At 36.5% G+C, this 27,424-nt stretch overlaps 1 protein-coding gene across 1 annotated transcript in view; it reads right to left on the reverse strand.

Annotated features, from left to right (window-relative positions):
• IL1RAPL2 (interleukin 1 receptor accessory protein like 2) overlaps positions 1-27,424 on the reverse strand; it is a 760,470-nt gene that overhangs the window by 372,313 nt on the left and 360,733 nt on the right. Inside the window, exon 4 of the mRNA XM_081043405.1 lies at positions 25,646-25,720. Coding sequence (XP_080899531.1) covers positions 25,646-25,720 — 75 coding nt within the window. The remainder of the gene's footprint in view (positions 1-25,645; positions 25,721-27,424) is intronic.

Genomic DNA, 27,424 nt, shown 5'->3' on the forward strand with positions numbered 1-27,424 from the left:
CTTTGCATGTAGATATCCAGTTTTCCCAACACATTTGTTGAAGAGGTATGTTTTCCTCATTGAGAGGTCTTGACACATTTTTAGAAAATCATTTGACAATATATACATGTGTTTATTTATTTCTTGGTTCTCTATCCTGTTTCATTTGTCTATATGTATAGTCTTATGGCAGTATAACACTATTTTGATTGTTTACTGAAGCTTTGTAATGTGTTTTGAAATGAGGAAGTGTGAGGCCTCCAACTGTGCTCATTCTGTCTCAACGTGTTTGTTATACTGGGTCCTCTGTACTTCCACGTAAACTTTAAGATTCTTTTTTTTGTTTTTCAATTTCTATGAAAATGCTTTTGGAATTTTGATAAGGATTTAACTGAATATGTATATTGCTTTGGGTGCTAGGGAGATTTTCACAATAAAGTTTTCCAATCCATGACAACAGTTGCCTGTCAATTTATTTGTGTCTTTAATTTCTCTCAGCAATGTTTTGTAGTTTTTAGTGTACACATCTTTCCCTACCTTAGTTAAGTTTATTCCTGAGTATTTCATTCTTTTTAATGCTATTGTAAATAGGACTATTATCTTAATTTCCTTTTTGGATTGCTGTTATGTGTAAAAATGCAACTGATTTTTGTATCTTGATTTATATTCTGCTGCAACATTGCTGAATTTGTTCATTAGTTAACAGTTTTTGGGTTGTTTGGAATCATTAGAGTTTTCTACATATAAGATAAGGTCATATATGAATGGTTATAATTTTACTTCCTTTCTGATTTGGATGTTTTAACTTCTTTGTTTTGCCTAAGTTCTCTGGCTAGGACTTCCAGTACTATATTGAATAGAAATGTGACAGTGCACATCCTTGCCTTACTCTTGATCATAGAGAAAAGGCCTTCAGTTTTTCACTGTTGAGTGTAATGTCAACTGTGGGCTTTTTCATACATGACCATTATTATGTTGAGCTAATTTCCATCTATTCCTAGTTTGTTCAGTGCTTTTATCATGAAAGGCCACTGAACTTGGTGAAACGCTTTTTTATGCTTCTATTGAATTGAACATGTGATGTTTATCCTTTGTTCTGTTAATGAGGTGTATCACATTGATTAATTTCCATATGTTGAACCATCCTGTTATCGCAGGGAAAAATTCTACTCGGTCCTAGTATATGATCCTTTTAACGTTCTTTTGAATTTGTTTTGCTAATATTTGGTTGAGGATTCTTACATCCATATCTCTCAGGGATATCGGATTATAGTTTGGTTTTATTGTAGTGTCCCTATCTAGCTTTAATATCAGGATACAGAGGCCTCATAAAATGAGTTTGGAAGTTTCCCCCAATTTTCAAATTTTTGGAAGAGTTTGAAAGAACTGGAATTAATTTTTCTTGAAATCTTGATAGAACTATCCAGGGAAGCCATTTACTCCTGGACTTTCCTGTATTGGGAGGTTTATGGTTATTGATTTAATCTCCTTGCTAGTTATAGGTTTGTTCATATTTTCTATTTCTTTATGTTGGAGTCTTGGTATGTTGTATGTTTCTAGAAATGTATTCATTTTTTTCTAGGTTATCCAATTTGTTAGTGTATAATTGTTCACAGTGGTCTTGTACAATCCTTTTTTATTTCCATAGAATTATTTCTAATGTCTCCTATTTCATTTCTGATTTCATTTTTTTAAGTTTACTAGGGTGACAATTCTTAGCAAGGTTACATAGATTTAAGGTGTACAATTATGTAGTACATCATCTACATATATCACATTGTGTGTTCACCACCCCTAGTCACTTCTCTTTCCATTACCATATTTTTGATCCCCATGACCCTCATCTACCATGCCCCTCCCCCCTTACCCTCTGGTAACCATTAACTATTGTCTGTGTCTATGTATTTTTGTTTCTTCATTTGTTTGTCTAGTTCCTTTGTTGTTTTCAGTTTTATATACCACATATCAGTGAAATCATATGGTTCTTGACTTTTTCTGTCAGTCTTATTTCGATCAGCATAATAATCTCAAGATCCATCCATGTTGTTGCAAATGGTACTATTTCATCTTTTCATATGACAGAATATATATCCATTGTGTATATATACCACAACTTCTTTATCCATTTATCTATAGAAGGACACTTTGGTTGTTTCCATGTCTTGGCCACCGTAAGTAAAGCTGCAATGAACATTGGAGCACATATGTCTTTATGGATAAATGTTTTCAGATTTTTGGGGTAGATACCCAGGAGAAGGATTACTAAGTCATATGGTAATTCTATTCATAATTTTTTGAGGAACCTCCACACTGCCTTCCATAGCGGCTGCACCAGTCTGCGTTCCCACCAACAGTGTATGAGGGTTACTTTTTCTCCACAGCCTCGCCAACACTTGTTACTATTTGTCTTGTTGATGATAGCAATTCTAACTGGTGTGAGGTGTTATCTCATTATGGTGTTTATTTGCAATTCTCTGATGATTAGTGATGTTGAACTTTTTTTATATGTCTATGGGCCATTTGTATATCTTTTTTGGATAAATGTCTATTCATGTCCTCTGCCCATATTTTAATTGGATTTTTTTGTTTTTTTGTTGTTGTTGAGTTGTATGAGTTCCTTATATGTTTTGGATTTTACTTCTTATCAGAGGCATTGTTTGCAAAAATATTCTCCCATGTGGTTGGTTGCCATTTTACTTTGTCAATGGTTTATCTTGCTGTGCAGCATTTTTTTAGTTTGATATAGTGTTATCGATTTATTTCAGCTTTTACTTCCCTTGCGTTTGAGGTCAAATTCATAAAATGCTCTTTGAACCCAAGGTCCATACGTTTAGGATCTATGTTTTCTTCTATGCAGTTTATTGTGTCAGGTCTTATGCTTAAGTCTTTGATCCATTTTGAATTAATTTTGGTACACGGTGACAGATAGCAGTACAGTTTAATTATTTTGCAAGTAGCTTTCTAATTCTGCCAGCATCATTTATTGAAGAGGCTGTCTCTTCTCTATTGTATGTTTTTGGCTTCTTTGTAGAATATTATCTATTCATATTTATGTGGGTTTATTTCTGGGTTCTCAGTTCTATTCCATTGGTCTGTGTGTATGTTTTTCTGTCAATACCATACTGTTTTGATTGTTGTTGCCCAGTAGTAAAAGCTCTAGTCAGGCAGTGTGATAGCTCCATCATTGATCTTTTCTCTTGGGATTGCTTTGGCTATTCAAGGCCTTTTGTGGTTCCATAAAAATCTGATGAGTTTTTGTTCTATTTCTTTAAAAAATGCCATTGGGATTTTGATGGAGATTGCGTGAAATCTGTATATTACCTTGAGTAATATTGTGATTTTAACTGTGCTGATTCTTCCAATCCATGAACACAGAATGTCTTTCCATGTCTTTGTGGCTTCTTCAATTTCTTTTAAAAATGTCCTATAATTTTCAGTATATATGTCTTTCACATCCTTGGTTAAGTTTATTCCTAGGTATTTTATTCTTTTGATTACAATTGCAAAAATAATTGTTTTCGTTTTTGTTTTATTTCTTTTTCTGAGATTTCATTGTTAGTATATAGGAATGCAATGGATTTTTCTACATTGGTTTTGGAGCCAACAACTTTACTGTATTCAATTATTGTTTCTGATAATTTTTTGGTGGAGTCTTTAGAGTTTTTTTATATAGAGAGCTATGTCACCTGCACCAAGTGACTATTTAACTTCTTCATTCCCTATGAGGATTATTTTTATTCCTTTTTCTTGCCTGATTTCTGTAGCTAGGACTTCCAATACTGTGTTGGAAAGCAGAGGTGATAGGGGATAGCCCTGTTGTGTTCCTGAACATAGAGCAAAGGGCTTCAGCTCTTCACTGTTACTTATATTAGCTGAGAGTTTGTCATATATGGCCTTTATTATGTTTTCCTTCTATACCCATTTTATTAAGTGTTTTAATCATAAAGGGCGGTTGTATCTTGTCAAATTGTTTTTCTTCATCTACTGATATGATTTTTTCACTTCATTTTGTTTATGTGGTATATCAGATTGATTGATTTGCATATGTTGACCATCCTTGTGCCCCGGGGATGAGCCACAGTTGGTTCTGATGTATAATATTTTTAATGCATTGTTCACTCAATTTACTAGAATTTTGTTTAGGATTTTTGCATCTGTATTCATCAGAGATATTGGTGTGTAATTTTGTGTGTGTGTGTGTGTGTGTGTGTGTGTGTGTGTGTGTGTGTGTTATCCTTACAAGGTTTTGGTATCTGGGTAATGTTGGCCTCATAAAATGAATTAGGGAGTATTTTGTCGTCTTCAATTATTTTCAAAAGTTTGAGTAGGACAGGTATTAGATCCTCTTTGACTGTTTGGTAGAATTCACTATTGAAGCCATCTGATCCTGGACTTTTGCTTTTGGGAAGGTGTCAGATGACTGATTCAATTTCCTTACTAGTGATCAATCTATTTAGATTTTCCAATTCTTTGTGATTCACCCTAGGAAGGCTATAGGTTTCTAAGAACATGTCCATTTCTTCTAGATTATTTAATTTGGTGGCATATAAACCTTCATAGTATTTTTGGATGATCCTTCGCATTTCTGCGGCATCTGTGGTAGCTTCCCTCTTTCATTTCTGATTTTGTTTATTTGTGTGTTTTCTCTTTTTATCTTAGTGACCCTAACCAAAGTTTTGTCCATTTTATTGCTTTTTTCATAGAACCAGCTTTTAGTTGCATTTTTTCTATTGTCTTTTTGTTCTCTATTTAGTTTAGTTTTTCTCTGATTTTTATTAGTTCCTTCTTCTGGTGACTTTGGGTTTCATTTGTTCTTCTTTTTCTAGTTCTTTAAGGTGTAATGTGAGGTTATTTACCTGGGATTTTTGTTCTTTCCTGAGATAGACCTGTAGTGGTAGAAATTTCCCTCTTAAAACTGCTTTTGCTGCATCCCCCAAATTTTGGTAGGATGTATTTTCATTATCATTTGTTTTTATGTATCTTTTGATATCTCTTCTTATTTCTTCTTTCACCCAGTCGTTCTTTAAATGTATGTTGTTTAATCTCCACCTATTTGTGATTTTTTGTGCTTTCTTTTTGAGCTGATATCTAATTCCAATGCCTTGTGATCAGAAAATATGTTTGGTATGATTTCAATTTTCTTAAATTTGCTGAGGCTGATTTTATGTCCCAATATATGATCTATCTTGGACAATGTTCCATGTACACTAGAAAAAAAATATATAGTCTGATGTTTTAGGATGAAGTGCTCTATAAATGTCAATTATGTCCATTTCATCTAATGTGTTATTTAGGGCTGATATTTCTTTATTTATGTTCTGTTTGGATAATCTAGCCATAGCTGTCAATGATGTATTTAGGTCCCCTACTATAATTGTGTATTGGTCAATTTCTCTTTTTAGTTCTGTTAGTTGTTGCTTTGCATATTTTGGTGCTTCCTGATTGGGGGCATAAATATTGAAGACTGTTATGTCTTCTTGTCGTATAGTCCCCTTTATCATTATGAAAGGTGCATCTTTGTCACTTGTTACCTTTTTTATCTTGAAGTCTGTTTCATCTGATACCAGTAAAGCTTCACCTACTTTTCTCTGAATATCATTTCCTTGGAGTGCCAATTTCTACCCTTTCACTTTGAGTCTATATTTGTTTTTGTAGATGAGACATGTCTCCTGGGGGCAGCATATGGTTGGGTTTAGTTTTTTGATCCAATCTTCTACTCTGATTGGTTTTATTGGTGAGTTCAGTCCATTTACATAGGATGATTATGGATATATGAGGATTGCTATCATTCTGTCTTTGGTTTTCTGGTAGAACTGTGTTTCCATTGTTTCTTTGCCTTTTTGTTGCTGTCTATTATTTCAGTGTAGTGGTATCCTATGGTTTTTCGCTCTGTTTCTTCTTTTTATAAGTTATATATTTCAGTTCTGGATTTTTTGATTGAGTGGTTACCATTAATTTTACATAAAGGAAAGTTTCATATTTAGAGTATTCCATTTTCTTTAGCATGCTTACTTTCTCTATTCCCTTGTGCCAGTTCAGACCTTTACTCTCTCCTCTTTCATGTTTTTGTTTTCACAAATTATTCCTGTTTATGCTGTGAGTTGATTTCTGCACTGCAGTAGAAAGTTGTCTTTTTCCTTCTTTTTTTTAAGTGTTTTTTTTTCTTTCTTCTTTACCCTGTTATGTTTTGTTTAATTGTATAGTGTCTTAGTTGGTGTAGGGTTTGCCACTTCCTGCTTCTCTCTCTCTGTTTGTAACACTACTCATGGATTTGTATTCTTTTGCTTTTTTCTTTTAGGTCAAATAGCCTCCTTCCATATTTCTTGTAGTGCAGGTCATGTGTTAGAAAATTCTGTCAGCTTCTGTATGTCTGGAAAGGTCTTTATTCCTCCTTCATATCAAAAGGATATCTTTTCTGATACATTATTCTTGGCTCAGAATTTCTCTCTTTCAATAGTTTGAATATTTGAGTCTACTCCCTCCTGGCTTATAAAGTTTCTGCTGAAAAAATCTGATGATAATCTAATTTGCTTTCCTTTGTAGGTTACTGTCTGTTTTTCCCTTCCTGTCTTGAGGATTCTTTCTTTGTAGTTAATTTTGACAGCTTGAATACAATGTGCCTTGGAGAAGGCCTGTTGGGATTGAGGTAATTAGGTGTTCTATTTGCTTCTTGGATTTGCGGATCCAGTTCTGTTTACAAGTTTGGGAAGTTCTCATTGACTATTTGTTTGAAGATACTCTCTGTTCCCTTCTCTCTTTCTTCTCCTTCTGGTATGCCCATTATTCTTATGTTGCTCTTTCTGATAGAGTCAGAAAGTTCTTGTAGACTTCTTTAACTTCTTTTAACTCTCAAGTCTTTCTCTTCTTTGATCTGTATCATTTTCAGATTTTTTCTGTCTTCGATGTCACTGATTCTCTCCTCCATCTGGTAAGCTCTATTTCCTAAGCTGGCTATTTCTTTCTTTCTTTCTTTTATTTAGTTCTTAATCTCCAGCATTTCTGTTTGGTTCTTTTTTAAAAACTTAATCTCTTTGGTATAATGTTCATTTTGTTCTTTAATGATGTTTCTGAGTTCTTTAAACTGTCTGTCTGTGTTTTCTTGCATCTCGTTGAATTTTTTCAGAACTGCAATCTTGAATTCTGTCATTTAAGTCACATATTTCCATGTCTTTAAGTTCATTTTCTGTATATTTTTTCATTTTCTTTCTGAGCTGCCTTGTTACCTTGTTTATACATAGCAATTAGTGAACTATTATTTCTCTTCCTAGACATCTACAGGAATGTGTTCTGTAACAGGTTGATAGGAAGTGATCTTTCTTTTGTTTTCCAGTAAGTATTGGTAGACTGTTTTATTTTCTCTCCCACTACAGCCTTTTATTCTCTGTCATGCTGTAGTTTTATATTTTCTCTGCACTGTTCTAGCTTCTCACACAACAGGGGGATTCTCTGGAAGGTGGGCTTCTCTTCATCGAGGAGGTCCCCTGGTCTCAAGGTACTGCCTCCATGGGGGTGTGTGGAGAGAAGTTCCACAGCTCTTCCTGTGCCAGTTTCAGCACCTGTGTGTTTCAGGGGCTGTTTATCTCTGCAGGGATCCACCCTTATAGGTTGGGGCAGGTGTGGAGTGATTTGTGAGAGGTGGCTCTGAGAATTGGTGGTGACCAGCAGCACAGCCTATCCTGCACCCAGGGCTCTCTCCCTTTTGCCAGAACTAGTTGGTCTATGAGTCTATGGCCTCAGACTGCAGCTCTCTGAACTGCAAATATTCTGTTGTTTTGATCTGACTCTATTACTGTTCTGCTTCTAGTAGTACTGGGCAGGTGGGAGTGGTGCAAGCTATAGGAGGGTGGGAAAGGGTTGGCCAGGCTCCGAGGCTATGCCTTCTGTCCTCTGCTTGGCAGTGAGGGGTTAAATCGCTGTTTTCATGGTTCTTCTGTCAGTCTTTACTCCAAGGTCTCTGCCGTGAGGATTGGTGTGGGGACAGAGCCCCAGAGAGCAGTTTCCAGACTCTCGGCCTCACATAGAAGGGTGCTGGCTCAGGTAGTAAATGGCCATCAACTGTGATTGGATGGCCATCAGCTGTGGCTAGTTGGCCGTCAGCTGTAACCAGTGAGCCATTGTCCACTAATATAACTGCCATGGCTTCGATAGCAGAAAAATGGGGGCTAGCAAGGAGATGGTGGCTGAGCTAGCAAGAGTGGATTGCAGAGAGGCGGATGCTGCCAGCAAGGATATAGTAGTATGACACCCCATCAATGACTCCGTGGGTGTTCCTTTTTGGCCTCACCTTGTCCTGCGTTCTTATGTGCGGAGCGGGTGATGAGACGCTGCAGGCCGCCCCGCAGGACAAATGGCACAGCAAGCAGGGTACGGTGCCGGCCAAAGCTCTCCAAAGGGCGGTGGAGCAGTTTGTGTGTATGAACACTCAGTCTCAGGAAAACCAGGAGGAGCAGCTGCCGGAGAGCTGGACCCCCGTCGAGGGGTGGGAAGACGTGGGCAGTTACCCAAACAGCCGAGGCGGGAGAAAGAGAAGATTGTTGCAGCCCTATGGGCTGGGAAGAGCTTGCTGAGGCAGCCCGGATGCAGGACTTGTAGTCCCAGGAGGAAACGCTTCCTGAGTCCTCTGTGGGAGATGAGGGTGAGGTCAAGGTCATCCCTCACCCTCAGGACAGCCCTGGCGAATGACTATGGACTATGGGCAATTGCCTTCTATCCCTAATTTAATGGCCCGCTTGTCTGTTTGTTTGGGAACATACCACCATGTAGTGGAACTGGCGAATGTTTGCTTTTGTGTCTTGACCAGCCACCATTGAGAATATGTAAGCACCTTGATTGTGAGCCACTGTTGTTCCAGCATGGTACCCTGAGAGGTCCAGAAAGAGTAGCTGTGCCTAGAGAGCCTTGGCTGAGTCCAGGAAGTCTGGCTGAGCCCAGAGAGAGTGGCAGTGCCCTGAGAGGACCTGGCTGTGCCCAGGGAGACTGATTGTACCCTAAGAAATGCAGGAAGTCTGGCTGTGCCCAGAAGTACTGGTGGTGCCCTGAGAAACCCTGTCTGTGCCCGGAGAGATTGGTGGTACCCTAAGAAGCCCAGGAAGTCTGGCTGTGCCCAGAAGTACTGGTGGTGTCCTGAGAAACCCTGACTGTGCCCAAAGAGGCTGGCTGACTCCAGGATATTGCATTCACCTCCAGCCTCTTCACACAGGGCCCCTCATGGAAGACTCTTGCACATAGATTGTGAGGCGAGACCCTGTAGGGGTGGAGTGTGGGGACAGAGCCCCAGAGAGCATTTTTCAGGCTCTCGGCCTCACATAGAAAGGTGCTGGCTCGGGTAGTAAATGGCCATCAACTGTGATTGGATGGCTATAAGCTGTGGCTAGTTGGCCATCAGCTGTAACCAGTGAGCCATTGGCCACTAATATAACTGCTATGGCTTCGCTAGCAGAAAAATGGGGGTTAGCAAAGACATGGTGGCTGAGCTAGCAAGAGCGGATTGGAGAGAGGTGGATGCCGCCAGCGAGAATTTAGTGGTATGACCCCCCTACCTATGGCTCCATGGATGTTCCTTTTTGGCCTCACCGTGTCCTGTGTTCTTCTGTGGGGAGCGGGAGAAGAGACCCTGCAGGCCACCCCGCACAACAGTTGGGTTCTGCCGTATTATATGCTGAACCTTCAGGCAGGACTGTGTGCATGCTAGTGGTCCGAATTCTTCCCTCTCCCATGGTTGTGGTCGCTTCAGAATACAGGGAGCTTGGAGCTCCCAGCTCTGGTCTGCTTCCTGCTCCCATGAGGCCTGAGTCTCCACAATTCTTCCTTCCCTCTTCCCCTTGCTCGCCCAATTTGCCCACCGGTAGATGATTTCAATTTTGCCTATGTGTTGTGCAGGGAGTCCTTTGTGGGATTATAGTTGTTCAATTTATTATAAATTCCACGGGAGATTTCAAGAGACTCTCCTCACACCGCCATTTCTACGTATGACTCTGATATCTGGTGTGGACTTTTTTGTATTAATCATAGTTGTGTCTTTTGGGTTTCTGGAAGCGGGATATCCACTACCTTTCCCAGATTTAGGGGTTTTCTCCCATTATTTGTTCAAATAATATTTCTGTCCTTTATCCCCCTCTCTTCCTTTCCTTTCTGGGACTCCAATAATGTGCACAAGTCTCAGGCTTTATTCACACTTTCTCATTCTTTGTTCTTTTCCTCCTCTGACTGGATAATCTCAAATCACCTGTTTTGTTTTGTTTTTTGTTTCATTTTTTTCTTTTTAAGGAGGGGTACAGCTCAAAGTGGCCCAGGTGGGGATTGAACCGGCAACCTTGGTGTTAGTAGCAATGCTCTCTAACCAACTGAGCTAACCGGCCACCCAGCTCAAATCACCTGTTTTGAGTTTGCTAACTTTTTCTTCTGGTTGATCAAGTTTACTATTGAATTTCTATAGAGAATTATTCAATTCAGTTATCGTGTACGTCATCTCTATTTTTTAATTGTTTTCTATCTTTGTAGTTATATTCACTTTGTTTTGCATTGTTTTCCTTACCTTGTTGAACATTATGATAGTTATTTTAAATTCTTTGTCAAGTAATTCATTGTGGAGACAGAGTCCCAAAGAGCAGTTTCTAGGCTCTTGGCTTCATATGGAATGGTGATGGGTCAGGTAGTCGATGGCCGTCAGCTGTGACTACTTGGCCTTCAGCTACTACCAGTGAGCCATTAGCCACTGATATAACTGCTGTGGCTAAACTAGCAGAAAATGGGGGCTAGCAAGAAGATGGTGGCTGTACTACCAAGAGTGGATTGCAGTTAGCAGAGCGGATTGCAGTTAGCACAGCGGATTGCAGTTAGCAAGGGAGTTTGGTTGACAGGGAAGCAGACGGCAGGTTGTGGATTGTGTGATTCCTGATTCCTGTGTGTCCAACTCAGCCGCCAGCGAGAATACAGTGGTATGACTCCCCTATCTATGGCTCCATGGGTGTTCTTTTTGGCCTCACCATATCCTGCATTCTTGTGCGGGGAGTGGGAACTGAGACCTCGCATGACACCCTGCATGACATTCATACACCTCCATTAATTTAGGGTTGTTTCCTGGAGACTTATTTTGTTCCTTTAAGTGGACCTTGTTTTTCTATTTCTTTATGTGCCTTGAAATTCTGTGTTATCTTTCTTTTTGAAAACAGTCACCTCTCCCACTCTTCACAGAAAGGCATCATATAGGGAAGTATCTTCACTAATCAACCTTCCTATAGATTCTGGGGGCCTCTCAAATCTTCTAGGGGTGCATCTTCTATAGGCTATGTAATTTCCTAGTTACAGGGATTCACTGGTTTCTTCCTCAGGAGCATGTAATCTCTTGCTCCCTTTAGTGTCTGTCTACAATACTGCAGGTTCTCTGGCATTGCCTCAAGCCACTGAGTAATCTTTTGTTTACTGTGCCCCCTAGTCATCCCAGCCATGCTGGTTCCCTATCAGCACTCTGACTCATGAGAGACAGAAAGCAGTCGATTGTGCAGTCCCCCTAAAAGCTGTGTGGGGACAGAGCCAGGAGTGCAGTTTTCAGGCTCTTGGCCTCACATGGAAAGGTGCTGGCTCAGACAGTAAATGGCCATCACCTGGATTGGATGGCCATCGGCTGTGGTTGGTTGGCCATCAGCTGTAACCAGTGGGCCATTGGCCACTTATATAATTGCTGTGGATACGCTAACAGAAAATGGGAACTTGCAAGAAGATGGTTGACTGAGCTAGCAAGAGTGGATTGCAGTTAGCACGGCGGATTGCAGCTAGCCAGTGACGTTGGTTGGCAGGCAGAAAAGTGGACAGCAGGTCACACGTTGTGTGAATCTAGCCTCCAGTGAGACTATAGTGTATGACTCCCCTACCTATGGCTCCGTGGGTGTTCCTTTTTGGCCTTACCATGGATATGGAACGCACCATATTCTGCATTCTTATGTGGGGAGCATGAGCAGAGACCCCGCAGGCCGCCCCGCAAGACAAGCTGAAATGTTGGATATACATTCTACTCTTCTCTTTCCCTTCTTAGGAGAAAGCTGCAGTTTGGGGTTTTATCCCAATTCCAAGGTTTGTCAGCTTGGGGGAGGAACTGATATGGTTTAAATACAATGCCTTTCCTTATCACTTCAGTATGACTGTTCTTGACTTTGAGCTTGCCTTGGGTACCATGACTTCATATATAATTTCTGGAGTTTCTCTAAAAGCTTTGTGGACCACAAAATTTTGTTAAGTGTATGTTTCTGTAGAGGAACAAGTTCTGGGGCTATGTATTCTACTATCTTACTGATGTTACTTCTTATGCTGTATTGTTTATCTCAATCACCTGAGCTAAATACTATCCTCCATAAAGCCCATGTCTGAATATTAGCCATCTGTGTGTCTCCATTGGGCTTTACACAAAGTAGGTGTTCAATGAATATCTTAGCAACTGGATGAGTCTTATCAATAATTCTAATTAAGAATGAGAGTCCCATGTTAAAGCTTTCATTAATTAAGAATAGGCATCCCTCAAATCAAAACCACAATAAGGTATCACCTCACACCTGTTAGAATGATTATCATCAACAAGGCAAATAAAAACAAACATTGGAGAGGCTGTGGAGAAAAAGGAACCCTCATACACTGTTTGTGGGAATGTAAATTGGTATAGCTGCTATGGAAAACAGTATGGAGGTTCCTCAAAATTAATAACAGAATTGTCATATGACCCAGCAATTTCTCTCCTGGGTATCTACCAAAAAAATCCGAAAACATTTATCTCTAAAGATAGATGTACTCTGATGTTTGTTGCAGCATTTCTTATGGTGGCCAAGAGGAAAACAACAAAAGTGTCTTTCAGTAGATGATTGGATAAAGAGAATGTTGTATACATACACAATGGAATACTACTCTAACATAAGAAAAGATGGAATATTGTCATTTGAGACAACATAGATGGATCTTGAGATTATTATGCCAAGTGAAATAAGTCAGATAGAAAAAGTCGAGAACAATATGACTTCACTCATATGTGGGATATAAAACTAAAAGCAACAAAGGAACAAGACAAATAAAGAAACAAAAACTCATAGACACAGACAACAGTTTAGTGGTTACCAGATGATAAGAGTGGAGGGAGGGTGATAGAAGAGGGTAAAGGGGGTCAAATATGTGGTGATGGAAGAACTGACTCTGGGTGGTGAGCACACAATGTGATGTGTAGAAGATGTATTATAGAAATGTGCACTTGAAACCTAAATAATTTTACTAACCACTGTCACCCCAATAAATTTAATTTAAAAAATAGGCATCCCTCTTTATAAAATAAACCCAAGCAAGTACTTCTGTCTTATTTATGAAAGGCCAACAAGTTAACTAAGCTCATATTCTCATGATTTAATTTTGTGAAAATTTAAAAATTTTCCTTATGGCTTAAACTTGTATTCATCCCCTCCCCCTAAAACCAATTAAAGAAGCAGTTGTAGGAAGAGATATCAGAGAGGATGACATAAAACAAGATGATAACGTGGTTAAGAAGTAGGAGAGCAAACAGGAGATATTGAAGAAAGAGGATGTATTCATCATACACTAAATACGTACTGTATGTCAGGCATCTTGGTAGGAAAGAATTATTCAATGGTGCAAAAGAGTGTAAAATGATCCTGAAAAGGAAGGGGTGATTGAAGACACTGTAGAATTAAGTAATTATAGTAAGATAATTAAATAACTGAGAGATGAGCTTCAACAGAATAATGGGGTTGAAGTCAAGGTTTCAGTAAGGTTAAAAGTGAACGAGACAGTAAAACATGCTCTGCACACACTTTTTCAAGCAATTGAGAGTGGACAGGCAAAAGAGAGATGAGATGATGTAACTTGAAAGGGCAGCAATATAAGGAAACTGTTTTATTTTAATACATATTCATTTAGGATGGAAAAATTAGTGTACTTACTATGGGACAGAGTTTGAAAATGCAGTTGAAAGAAGAGATAATTGATGGCTAAAAAAACATATGGGAAAGAGTAGAATCAAAAGCAGAAATAGACAATTTAAAGTAGAAGGAAATAATGGCACCTTGTATGCCTAGAATAAAGTAAAAGGGGAAAGAAAAAATTAAAATGAAAGGATATTTTGAAATGGGGGTGGTGGATTAAAGCGTTTCACACTGAATGGTCTTCATCTGTTTTTTCAGTGACTTTGGATGTGACACTCGTTTCCAGATCAATAGAATGAGATAAGTTGCACTAAGTTTCCTTTTGCTGAAAATAAAGACCACTAGGGTAGAGTAAGAATACTAGTAAGGGTAGGATAAGTACAATAGAACAATCCATTTGAAGAAGATAACTAGAAAACTATAGTATCACTCATTGGCATATACTGACATAATAGAACTCAAATAGAAGATTTTTAAAAATAGCCTACTCAACCAACAGAACCTTTGACTTGCCTTTGACAAATAAGACGTTCCATTATTACTGAGCTATTTATACACATTCCATGAAGTCAAGGTCTCTCTCTCATCTTCTGCAAATGTTAACCAGTTCCCATTGCTACTACCTCATTTGCATTTTTATCTGTCCTCTTTAAGAATTTTTTGCATATCTTAAGAATTAAAATCTAAAATCCCAGGAATCAACACATGGAACCAAAGAGCAAATGCAAACACAGAGTACCAATATGAAAATTTTAAGAGTTACTAGTTTGATATATTAAGTGGTCACTCATGCGAACAACTATTATTAGGTTAATAAGCTAACTAAAAGGCTGAGAATGGAAGTAGCAACACAGGTAGAAATGAGTAGATAGATCACTCCTGCTATACATCAACACATACACAATAGCACAGTCAACAGTAATTCTGAGCTGTCTAATACTGGTCATGCTTATAATCATTTATTCAGTACTAATCCAGCTGACTCCTCACTAGTATGTTCAGTTAAGCTGCCTGTGGGTATCACAAAAAAACCTTAATCTCTACATATGTCAATGGTTAAAAATGGCTCATCCTATTTTAGAGAAATATTAAAGAAATTGATTAAATACTACCTGAAAAAAAGCTTTGAGCTCCTTGTAGAAATTTACTACATAAATATGAAATATCATTATTAAAATTAACCCTCCCCTTCTGCAATTCTTTATCTAGAATTAGCAAAATTCTCTTCCTTCATAAAGCACTTTTATTTTCCTACAATAGATGTAAGGGGGTATTCAAATTGGCCCGTAACCATAATTCCTCTCTCCTCTAATGCACGGTCTCACTCCACATGTTCACATTCTTTTTTGTTCCTTTGCTGATTCATCATCACAATCGGCTTTGAGACATACCATGGTTGTCTAACCAAGTTAAAATATTTTTTTCCACTTTTTAAAAAATTAGTTTCAGGTGTAGAAAGCAATGAAATAAGAACAAAGTGGGAGGTATAATGATACCTAACATCAAATTATACTACAAGGCTACAGTAATCAAAACAGCAAGGTACTGGCATAAAAACAGACACATAGATCAATGGAACAGAATAGAGAGCCCAGAAATAAATCCATGCCTGTATGGTCATTTGATCTATGACAATGGAACCAAGAATCTACGGTGGGGTAAAGACAGCCTATTTACTAAATGGTGCTGGGAAACCTGGACAGACACATGCAAAAAAATGAAGCTGGACCACTTCATTACAGCTTATACAAGAATAAATTCAAAATGGATTAAAGACTTAAATGTAAGATCTGAAACCATACAATCTTCTTGAACAGCTTACTTATAAATGGAAAATCATGATTATAGCAATGGATGAACTCTCAAAATATTTGCAACTAAGGACAATAAACTATTTGATATAGACACTCAGTAGGCCAGAGCTCCTGTTCTTGAAAACAGGTGTCTAAAGCATATGTAAAATTTCAATATACAGAAGCTCCTGGACTGATACAGCATTTGTAACAAAAACCAAAAGTGTGTTTTTACACATGATGACTCTATTAATTCAATTTTCAAAATTCAGATAGTGGCAAAGACTAGAACTGTTTCTATCAGAATTGGTCTTAGGCAAAGTTTGCCCTCCATTCTTTTTGATAGAGCGCCTTTTCTCACCTAAGGCATCTTAATTGCTCCTAACTGCCAGGTGTGTCCTCCTCTACATCACCCTGAGCCTCAGTTCTTTCCAACTTTCTTTTTCAGGGACTATGCCCACAGTGACAATACCTTTCTCTTGGGAGAATCAAGTGCCAACTCTTACAGATCTATAATCACTGCCTTCGATCTTTCAGTATCCATTAGTTAAATAACTTGTGATGGCTTCACAACCTTTGACCTGCCCACCTTTCTAGAGACCCAATATTGGTATGTTCTCTGAACTGACCTATTTGCTCAGGCCCTTCCTTGGGCCTCTTTAAGCTCAAAGCTTTCATACTTCAGATTGCTATCTTGACTCTAGAATACCAGCTCTGGCTTGACAAACCTCTGAGTTTTTCTTGCCTGACCCTTAATTTGTATTCACTCTGATCTATGGTTGCCCTCTATAATAATACAAGATATATTTAGGGTAAGAATAAGAAGGAAAAGGGGAAGATTTCTGGTGTTTTCTAAATCACAGCAACACATGTGCCCATTAAGAATACCGGGTATTTATATGCCACTCCTGATATCTCTAAGTAATTTCTGGAAATAACTATTTCTAAAAGAGTAAAAGACTTTCCAAAGTTTAAGCCATGTCTATATAAATAAAGTCTAGAAAATAATTTAGAAAATTATCTAAATGATGCTAAGACACTCTTGCACCTCAGTTATGAGGATACTTAAAAGTGGTTTATGTATCAACCAGTCAGATATTTCCCTCAATTTTCTAAATGTTTATTTATAATATAATTTTTGTTTATATTAAATAATATAAGCTATTTGGAAGGGGCATCTAAATTGTGTTTTCCTGCAATTTATGTTGGATGTTTAGACATAGTCAAAATGTACAGCTTTCTTTTTTCAGATTTTTAGAAAAGTATCCATTATCTACTGAGTTAAAGGGGGCAGAAGATAGAACTGCTGAAAAATACTATAAAGCTGATGGTATTAATATCAATACAGACAGAATGTGCTGTTGGGAAATAGTGTCCTCAGTTGATACATATTCCTAATAAATTCCAAAAGCAGGGAGTTTCCAAGTTTACTTTTTAGTCTCTAATCTATCCTTGAATGACACAGATGAATTTCTTTATAGTTGTTCAACTGCTAATGTATACACAGCTTTCTGGCCATTTTAAGGGTACATACATCCAGAATACTTCTCTATACTGCCTGTGCTTCATAGCCAGTTTTCAGGTATGTCTACAGCTTCTGAATGAGTTTGTCACTTGAAAAATGTTTTGGCCTGAGTTACAAAGGTGAAAAAGTCAAAATAATGTTCTTACTCATTTCTATTTTCCCATTGAATCAATTCACAATGGATAATACTCCTTTAACTTATTCATATAGGATCATTCACTTTCTGTCCAAAAAATCCAGTTTTAAAAGGGAACAGAAGAAAGCCCCCAATGCAAGAAGACTAAGTAAACAATAGCACTGACCTTAATGGGAATTATGGGTAAGTGTTAATAGTGTCAACTTATTACCAGTAAGGGGGAGAAGGGTGGTAGATGTGGGTAAAGGGGATCCAATATATGATGATGGAAGGAGAACTGACTCTGGGTGGTGAACACACAATGTGATATATAGATGTTGTATTACAGAATTGTACACCTGAAATCTATGTAACTTTACTAACAATTGTCACCCCAATAAACTTTAATTAAAAAAAAAGTGTCAACTTAGGCCTCACTATTTATAAACTGCTTCCTTGTTTGGGTAAGTTATATGATTTCTATAAGCACGAATTCCTCATTTAAACAATGGGCTATACACATTTCTCCACAGAAGACATATAAATAGCAAATAAACACAAAAAAAGATACTCTGCATAATTAGCCATTAGAGAAATAAATGTCAAAACCACCAGGAAACACTACTACCTACCCCTAAGAATAACTGCTTTTTTTTTAATGGAAAATAATAAGTGTTAGCAAGGATTTGGAGAAATTAGAATGCTTTTGCATTTTTTCTGGGAATATAAAATGGTGTAACTGCTTTGGAAAAACACTGGAAATTCCATAAAAATTTAGATATAGAGTGACCAAATAACTCAACAACAATACTGCTAGATATATACCCAAGAGAAATGATAACATATGTCCACACAAAAGCTTGTATATGGATGTGTATAGCAGCATTATTTATAATAACCAAAGGGTGGAAACAACCAAAATGTCCTTCAACTGATGCATGGATACGTAAAATGTGGTATATCCATAGAATGTAATGTTACTCAGCAATAAATAGGGATGAAGTACTGATCTAAGCTCATGTTTGAACCTCAAGAATAATATGCTAAGTGTAAGAAGCCAATCACAAAGATCACATGTTGTGTGAGTTTATTTATGTTAAATGTTCTATAGACCCAGTCAATTGATTAGTGGTGGCTTGGAGCTGGAGGTGGCATTGGAGGTGGGGGTTTGAGAAGTGACTGCTAATGTGTATGGAGTTTCTTATTGAGATGGTGAAATGTTCTAAAATTGATTGTGAATATGGTTATACAACCCTGTGAATATCCTTGAAATCACTGAAATGTATGATTTAAGTGGGTCAATTGTATGGTATACGAATAATATCTGAATAATGTTTTTATAGTGGAACAAATATAGTTATGTTTATATCATAGTTATTGGAAGAATTAAATGAGATTATACATATAAATTACTATTTAATTAGTAATTATATAAATTAATTACTAGTACCTGGTAAGCAATTAGTAATTGATAGCTCTACTACTACTGTTAAATAATATAATACTAAGTATTATTATTATAACTATACTTATTTGTAGTAGAGCTATTAATAAATAATGATACTAAATATAACAATAATAGTGATTAGTAGTAGTAAAGCTTTTGTTAAATACAAATAATTATTTTATGTATAGTTATATAATATAGTTGCTTATTATTATTATTATTATTATTACTATTATTATTATAACAAAATTACTCTATGAAACTTATAGCTTTTTAGAGGATATAATTTTGGCCTATATAATTTTATTATACTCAGTATACTATAATAAAAATAACACAGACCTTGTAGTCACACAAATATGATCAAAATCCCAACTCTGCCACTTAGTAAATATGTAATTTCAGAAACATTATTTCACCTGAGGATGAGTTTCCTCATCTGCAAAATGGTTAAAAAATACCTACTACTAATCCAGGCTCTTAGAGGAATAAATGAGACAGTGCATGTATAATTGCCCATTACACTGCCTAGTGCATAGTAAATCCTCAAATAATTTTGGTTTTATGTGTGTAAAATCGTGGTATTGGCATTAATGAAAATATGATGAAACACCTTCAAGCTTATATTAGTATCTCAATAAGACATAAACTTCAGCAATACCCCAAACAATAATATATGTAGTGGTCTTGTCAATTATGTTATTCATGAGCTGTTCATAATCAACTTGCTGCATTACATAAAAATCTTTGTAAACTGTTAACTTTCTTTTCATTCTTAAGTATCTCAAAACAGGTACAGCTAAGTTATAAAAAACTTGAACAAAGTAAGTAAACCAGTTTCAGTCTCAAGCATTAATACAGCAGCCAACTCTTAAGGAAAAAATCTTGGCCTAGATTTTTGAAAGTTGTATATAATGCACATGTTATACAATCTGGGTAATAGTTTTGGGCAGCCCATGCTAAGCACGTGCATTTTATCCTGAAAAAAAAAAAAGAAAAAGAAAAGGACTTTTGGAAACAACTCACTAATCCTAAAATGTCTACAAGGGAGAGAGACTACTACCATGGACCAGCTCCAATGATGCATGCCAAGAAAGCTGAGTGAACTCATGATACCCTTCTTCTTCCTCTCTAAAGGTTTCCTTAATTCAAGATTAAATAAAGGTTTTCAAGGAGTTACTTGAAACTAACAGGGTAGGAAGAGAATATAAAAACAAAAATAATTTAACAAAATCCCTTGCTACCACCATTATATACAAAATGCATATACCAAGTCATTAGCTGGAGCTAATGAAATAATCATATATTGCTATTTGCATTGATAGTAATCCTAGTCTGACATTTTTAGCTCAATTGGTTGGTGACTTGCTGTGGATTTTTTGTTCGACAACTTTAGAAAGAGTTGACTAATTTTGCTAAACTGATGAGACTCAACGGCATCATAACTTTCCATTTTTAGTATTTGCCATATTGAAGCAAATGGTGAACAATTTATTATTTCAAAAGGTTATATCTTCAGCAATTTTCAGTTATTTCCAAATAAATATAGCACTTGGATTGAGGATACAGAGCTATTTCATTATATCAAGAGAAAGTCAGAGTATGGAACTGTTAATTTATAAGGTATTGCTACACACACACACACACACACACATACCAACAACAACTCTCTTCCTTTTCCCATCTCTGTTTTGGCAGTTATCATATTGCATTGTAATTCTGCTTACACATCTGTCTTCCCCACTAGACTGAGAACAACTTAAGGCCAAAGATCTCATTTATTCACCCCTATATCACCACATTGTAAGACAGTGTTTGGCATACACTATGAGGTCAACAAATGATTTTAGGTAAATAAACTTTTAAAAAAGATAGATTTGGTTGAACAACTAATTTCCTAATTTAGGATTCAATTAAATATTTTTGTCTTCTAGTCCTGAGTATTGCATTAAATAGTATATTTTGCTTTATTTTCCTGTACAGTCTTTTACAGTGGTCTCTTAGGGGACCTAATATAATTTTCAGCAGAAAGTGATATGCTGGTGAAATTGATTTCTGACAAAGATTAACACTCCTTATATACAAGAGAAAGTATGAGCCAGTAGCACCTAACGCAGTCATGAAATATGAATTTGAGCAGCCTGTAAAAACATTATAAATTCTGAATGGTAGAAGTGAAATAAAGGGAATTTTTATACCAAATCAAATTCTTCTAAAGATAAATTATCTGGCTCTGTGAAGCATCTGAGGTATTTAATTAACTTGGACTATTCAACTTGTCTGAGGTTTCTTGTTGTTGTTTTGTTTGTTTTTTTATATGCTTTAGGCCCCCAGACTTTCTTTTAAACTCTTTGACACAAAAAGATAATGCAAATAGTTTTTATATTTGTTTTATGCATAACAATGATTGGCTTATTTTTTCCTTTTTTATTTTTTTAAATTAATTGGGGTGACATTTGTTAGTGGAATTACATAGATGTCACGTGTACAATTCTGTAATACATCATCTATATATCACATTGTGTGTTCACCACCCAGAGTCAGTTCGCTTTCCGTCACCATATATTTGATCCCTTTTACCCTCATCTACCATGCCCCTCCCCCTTACTCTCTGGTAACCAATAAACTATTGTCTGTGTCTATGAGTTTTTAAGTCTTTAAAAAAATCCAAGAAGAAAGTTATCATCATCGAATAGAAGAACAGAGCCCATTTCCAAATTCACCCTTAATGGCATTTAGATGTGACATATCCAATTGTTTCATCCACATTGGTTTATGGCTTTTTCAAAACTTCGGGGCTCTGTTACAGTTTGTAAAGCATGCATTTGGGTTCTGTGAAAAAAACAAGTTTACAAAGAAGAGTCTTCCTCACATCAATATATTTCAAGTGGCATACATGTCCCCATAATATTTTACTATTTTAGTATTAAAGTGCAATATAAATTAATGTACTATGAAGCCGTGTTATTTTTTCTTAGAAAAATATTGAAAATATACTTCTTTCCAGCTGCCAAAAAAATAACTAGCCCTGGTAGAGTAAAGGTTTATTGATTAAATTAAAAGCTAAATTTACCTTCAGAGAGAGAAAAAAATGGAAGATAACAAGACCAAATTAGGTTTTTGTGTGTGTTTTGTACATTCCTTTGGTCTTTGTATTTCATACATTACCACAGGCAGCTGTAGCTGAATGGGCTTGCATTGTGACAACAATAGTTTTCAGATTATTTTGTTAAGATCATGTTTATCATCTCAAAATATATGGTTATTTGGTTAATATTAATCTTCTTTCAGCTTTACAATGTGAACACAATTTAGCAACAACCAAACTGTCATCACTATGTCAGCAAAAAGTATGTAAATTTCCAGATCATTGTAGATGACTAACAGATTGCACTATAGGAAAGAGAAAGTCAAGATGTTTATTTTCCTCTAGAGACACAACAAAATATCTTTACTAACGCCAAATTCATGCAGTAAAAAGTATTCATTTCTACTGAAAATTTTCATTTACTGGATTGACTTTAGAAATATGCAGAACTGAGAACTCAGTGTAACCCTCAAACAAACACATGAACAATTATACCAGACCACATTTTCTAAAATGATCTTGAAGCTAGTACTCAAGCATTTCCCACAATATTTCTCATTTTGCATAGAATACCTGCATGGGATTCTTATCCATGGGGAAAATGGAATTCAGAGAAATTCCATTTCTAGAGAAAACTAATTAATATTTTTTTCTGGTTAACTATTGTTTAACAAACTATACCTAATATAGTGACACATGACAACCATTTTATTTTGCTCATGACTTTTTGGATTAGAAATTTGAGAAGACTTGTCTCTGAACTACATGGCACAAGCCAGGGCAGGTGGAGCTGGAGGTTCCACTTCCAAGATGGTTTCTTCACTTACGTGTCTGGTGATTTGGTGCTCAGTAGCTTCTCATTCTCTACATGGTTTTTCATCTTCTAGGGTCTCTCCATGTGGCTTGAGCTTCTCACAGCATGGTAGTTTCAGAGCAGATCAAGAAATCCAAATAGACATTGCAAGGTTTCTTTTGACCCACCCACCAAAATCCCACAATGTCACTTATGACATACTCTATTGGTTAAGCATATCCCTAAAGCCAACCCAGTTGCAAGGGGAGAGGAATGAAAAATTATGTTTAGATGGTAGGAACAGGAAAAAACAACAACAACACACACACAAAAAAAACGTGAGCAATTTTAAATCTACCACAATGTTGTCTCAAATTTTAAGTATTGGGATTTGGGAAACCTGAAGTTCGTAATGTGCTTACCCCATTTGGGTTGGATTGTTGTGTGTTTTGGTAGTTCTAGTTTTAGTTCTAGTTTGAGGATATCTAAAGCTGAATGTCCCTAATATACTTTTAAAAAAATGAAGGAAATTAATTTCTAGGAGTTTTCATAAACGTATTGAATTCTGAAAGCTTTCTACGTATAGACAGTGTTGTCCAATTTCCCCAATTATTTTTTATCTCTTTTTTATCTCTGAGGTTTCTAAACCCTCATCATTCTGATTACAAAATACCCACTGACACTGAGGAGCAATGTGACATTTACAGTGCTCCTAACATCACCTTACTATTGAGGCATAATATTAAGTTTCAAAATCATTTCCAGTTGTAAATAAATGGTGCTAAAAAATCTCTGGAAAAGTTAAAATCACTTAAAATTAACCAGTCATATGCTCCTTGACATGCCAAAGATCTGGTTTACTGAATTTGTTTTTCTTTCTTGGAATGACACAGTTGCTTTAGCATCTCAGAGAAACAGCCGTTCTGGGATGAACAATGGGTAGGTCTTCATCTTTCTGTCAATATACTTGTTTTCAAATTGTGTTTCAAACTGAAAGTTCGGGGAGAAGTGGAAAAAATGGCGGCGTGAGGTGAGCCTCTGGTTCAGCATTGCATCTAATGTACATTGATAGCAAATTACTTTAGTAATTTTACAGGGTGATATTTGTAGTGGGTTATTTGGGCATATATATCTATGTTGAAATACATATTTATACAAAGCACATCTTAGAGATGTCCTGAATAGCAATACAAGTGTTGCAGCTACTGCATCTGAATGAAATATACTCCCTACAAGGGTCTCTCTCCTTGCTTTAAAGAAATAGTGCTCAGAGTTTTCTGTTGATGTGTGCCTAATGCAGGGGTGTCCAAACTGCGGCCCGCAGGTCAACTGCGGCCCATGATCCATTGTTAATTGGCCCACAGCAAATTCCAAAAATATATGTAGTTCACTTAAATAAACCAGGTGAGGCAATACATACTTCACCTCGAGTGAGTAGCCAGGCTGTTTGTGTATTTTACTGCATGTGGCCCTTGGTGAAAAACGTTGAAAAAAGTTTGGACACCCCTGGCCTAATGGCAGAGAAGAATGAAGAAGTATTCACCCAGGGCCACAGACACAACATTTACTCATGTGTTATTTGAAATATTTGTGTGAATTTTGCTTTCTACTCCGTAATATATAAGTTTTCATATGATAGCAACTTATACACTTGAATCTCCAAGAAATCTAATGATACAAGATCATTTTATGGCTTCATGTAACCCCTGGCAAAACACAGAGTGCCTTTGAGGTATTTTTATCCCAGAATGGATGGGAAGATGTAAATTAAAAAATTACTAAGGGGGTGTGTCTGCACATCTATAACAAAATGTAATGAGTACAAGGTAATACAAGTTGTGGGGGGAGAGCCATAGTCTAATACATCAACATTATCTGCAGAATATTCACCATTCCCACAGCCCACTCTTGACAACATGTTTATTATTTTCTTCTTTTTGTTTTAAAATACTTAACTTTGGTATTCATACTGCTAGGCTGCATTAACTACAATGTGCTATATTACATTTTAGAAAAAATAAATAAGCTCTTAGGAGTGTAATTGTCTGTCACCTATTTTTAAGACAGTAATAAGCCTCTAACAATCCCAGTTAAATTCAAAAGATCAAAAGCTGAGCAAAAAATGTCCAAAATGAGTGAAATACTGGGGCCAACTCATTTTCTCTGTCTATATAATTGGTAGGTACAACCATGGTCACATATTTGAGTAAATTACCTGCCAAAAGTATATCTGATACATTTCCAGCGTATTTACTCAGTTCTCTTGCTCAGAATTGAAGACATTCTTACAATGGTAGATTGAAACCCATGTTTTAGAGTAAAGGAAGGGCAGCGTTTGAAAGAGATATTGTCAGGCCTCTGAGTTTCAATCTTACAGTTCTTTAAATACAAAGATTACTGGTAGGGGACATAAAAAGATGGCTCAAAACTTTGTGTCCTTATTTGAGACTGTAAAAGGACATTAGCACCCATAAATCAACTTTTTACTTGTCCCAACACCATGTGATTCATAAATATTCAGTATGTCACCATAAAAACAAGTTTTAAATAGCCATGGATTGTGCCACTAGAAATAATATTATCAAATCACTTTAAAGGCTTACTGAAGGTGTCTTTTATTTTAAAAAGTGCTTGTTCCCCAAGAGTTAATGCTCTCCAAATTAAAAAAAAAATGGCTGACAAGCATGAAAAGTTTTCTGTACCAATCACTAATGCACAGCACCCATGAATCTATCAATCACAGAGTTATAAAGTTCTGTCCTACAGCACACTTAATACCCAGTGTAACCAATTAGTATTACCATTCCTTGATGCCATACAAACTCATTTCCTTAAAGCTACTATGGTATTGAACTCCAGGGTTATAAATGAGCAGACACAAATTCATTTGCATGTAATAACAGTGGCAATAAACCTTTCTTGGTTCATGCAATTTTCCCCATCTGTTAACAGAGAGCAAATTTAGGATCTATTATTCCCAGAGGGGACTTACCCAGCTGGACATCCATAACACTTGGCTGATTCTCCATGGGGAACAATGGCTTGGGAGGCTTGTCTGTGAGTAAAGCTAGAAGAGAAAATGAAAGAAAGTAATGGAAAAATTGAGATAAATTACAGTATAAGAAAGATTCTATCATGGATGATATTTAATGTTTGTAGACTTGATGGTGTGTAAACAGTTATTAGACAGTATTCCTACTTGAGTTGTTACTCTATCCATACACTATCCATTTCCCAGCATATTTATAGCACCATTGATCACTGTAAATAGGCCGTTTCCAGAGCTACACTTTCCAACAAGATCAAACAAATAGACTATGTTGAGTGGTTTTTATAAGCTTGTGAGTGTAAAGAAATACAGATTTCAAAAGTATAATCAGATAAACATTAAATTTCCATACCTACTCTGTGGTATTACATATTCTAAAGGAACTATAACCCTAATAGATATTTCTGTTGGATTGAACCTCTATGCTTCAGAATCATTCCCTACTCCTAACCTCAACCCCAAAACAACATAATAAAGCACTTGTACTTTCATTAGGATAATTGATTACAAACACTGATCGAGCATCTTTTATCCACCAAAATCCTATGCTAAGTGCTATGGGAGAAGGAAGTAGATATGCAATCTATGAGCGCAGAATTAACACAATGAAATAAAGAGATGCTAGACTTATGGAGGTGATCATCTCATAAGTTATATAAATGTTTAATCACCATCTTATATACATAAACTAATATAACATTGTATATCAACTTTAATTGAAAAAAATTTTTAAAGTACTAAAAAATTAAAAAGTAATAATAAAATAGAGATAATAGCACAAAGAATGCAATCGATTGAAAAATTGTAGCAGTTGAGCTATAAGGCTATACGTGGTGAAGGCATGGGGAAAAGAGAGGTCAATATTGGTTGGAGGGTTGGGGAAAGTTATATGAAGGAAACAGGTCTCCACATAGACCTTAAGGAATGGAAAAGATTTGGAAAGGCATGGAGTAAGGAAAAATGAGTTGGGTAGGTTGGGTTAAAAAGCAAGTTGCTCATGATGTGGAGTAACTGGAAATGAAACTAAATAGATAAGGTGGAGCTCAATTCTGGAGGATCCCAAGAAACATGCAGAGGAATCTGGACATGTTGTAGTAAACTAGAAGGCCATTATAAATTCCTGGAACAAAAGCAACAAAAGTCTCAAGGGAAGAGCTCTCTAAAGATGACTGGCTTAACTATGTATAGTGTCAGATACGTAATAGATTTACTGGGGTTATCACTTTGTGAGGTATATAAATGTCTAATCACTATGTCGTTTTGTACACCTGAAACTAATATGTCAACAGTAACTGAAAAATATTTTTTATGAATTAAAAAAATAAAGATGATTGGCTTAATATACACGATGGGCTGGAGGGGAAGAAAACCAGCCAAGAGGATACAACAACAATGCTACAGTGAGGGAGTGAGGAATCAAAGTGGTGGAGTCTAAAAAAATTTAAAAAGAAAAGAGGCAAATTTGAGAGGCACCTAGAAGAAAGAAATGAGAAGACTTGGCATACAGCTATAAAATGCTTTATGGCAAACCTTATATCAAGCTATTATGTATATCCTGAATTCTTTTTAATTGTTCCCAAATTTATGTCTTGCTTCAACTATCCAACTGGACTCTTACTTATTAAAGGGAAATGTTTTATACTTCTTTGTAACCCACAGGTGATGGAATAGAGCTGAGCATATAAGAGAATCATTAAACCATCATTAATTGAATGGCTTAAG

Source organism: Rhinolophus hipposideros, assembly GCF_964194185.1.
Source record: "Rhinolophus hipposideros genome assembly, chromosome: X".
In the NCBI taxonomy this organism is placed as follows: domain Eukaryota; kingdom Metazoa; phylum Chordata; class Mammalia; order Chiroptera; family Rhinolophidae; genus Rhinolophus; species Rhinolophus hipposideros.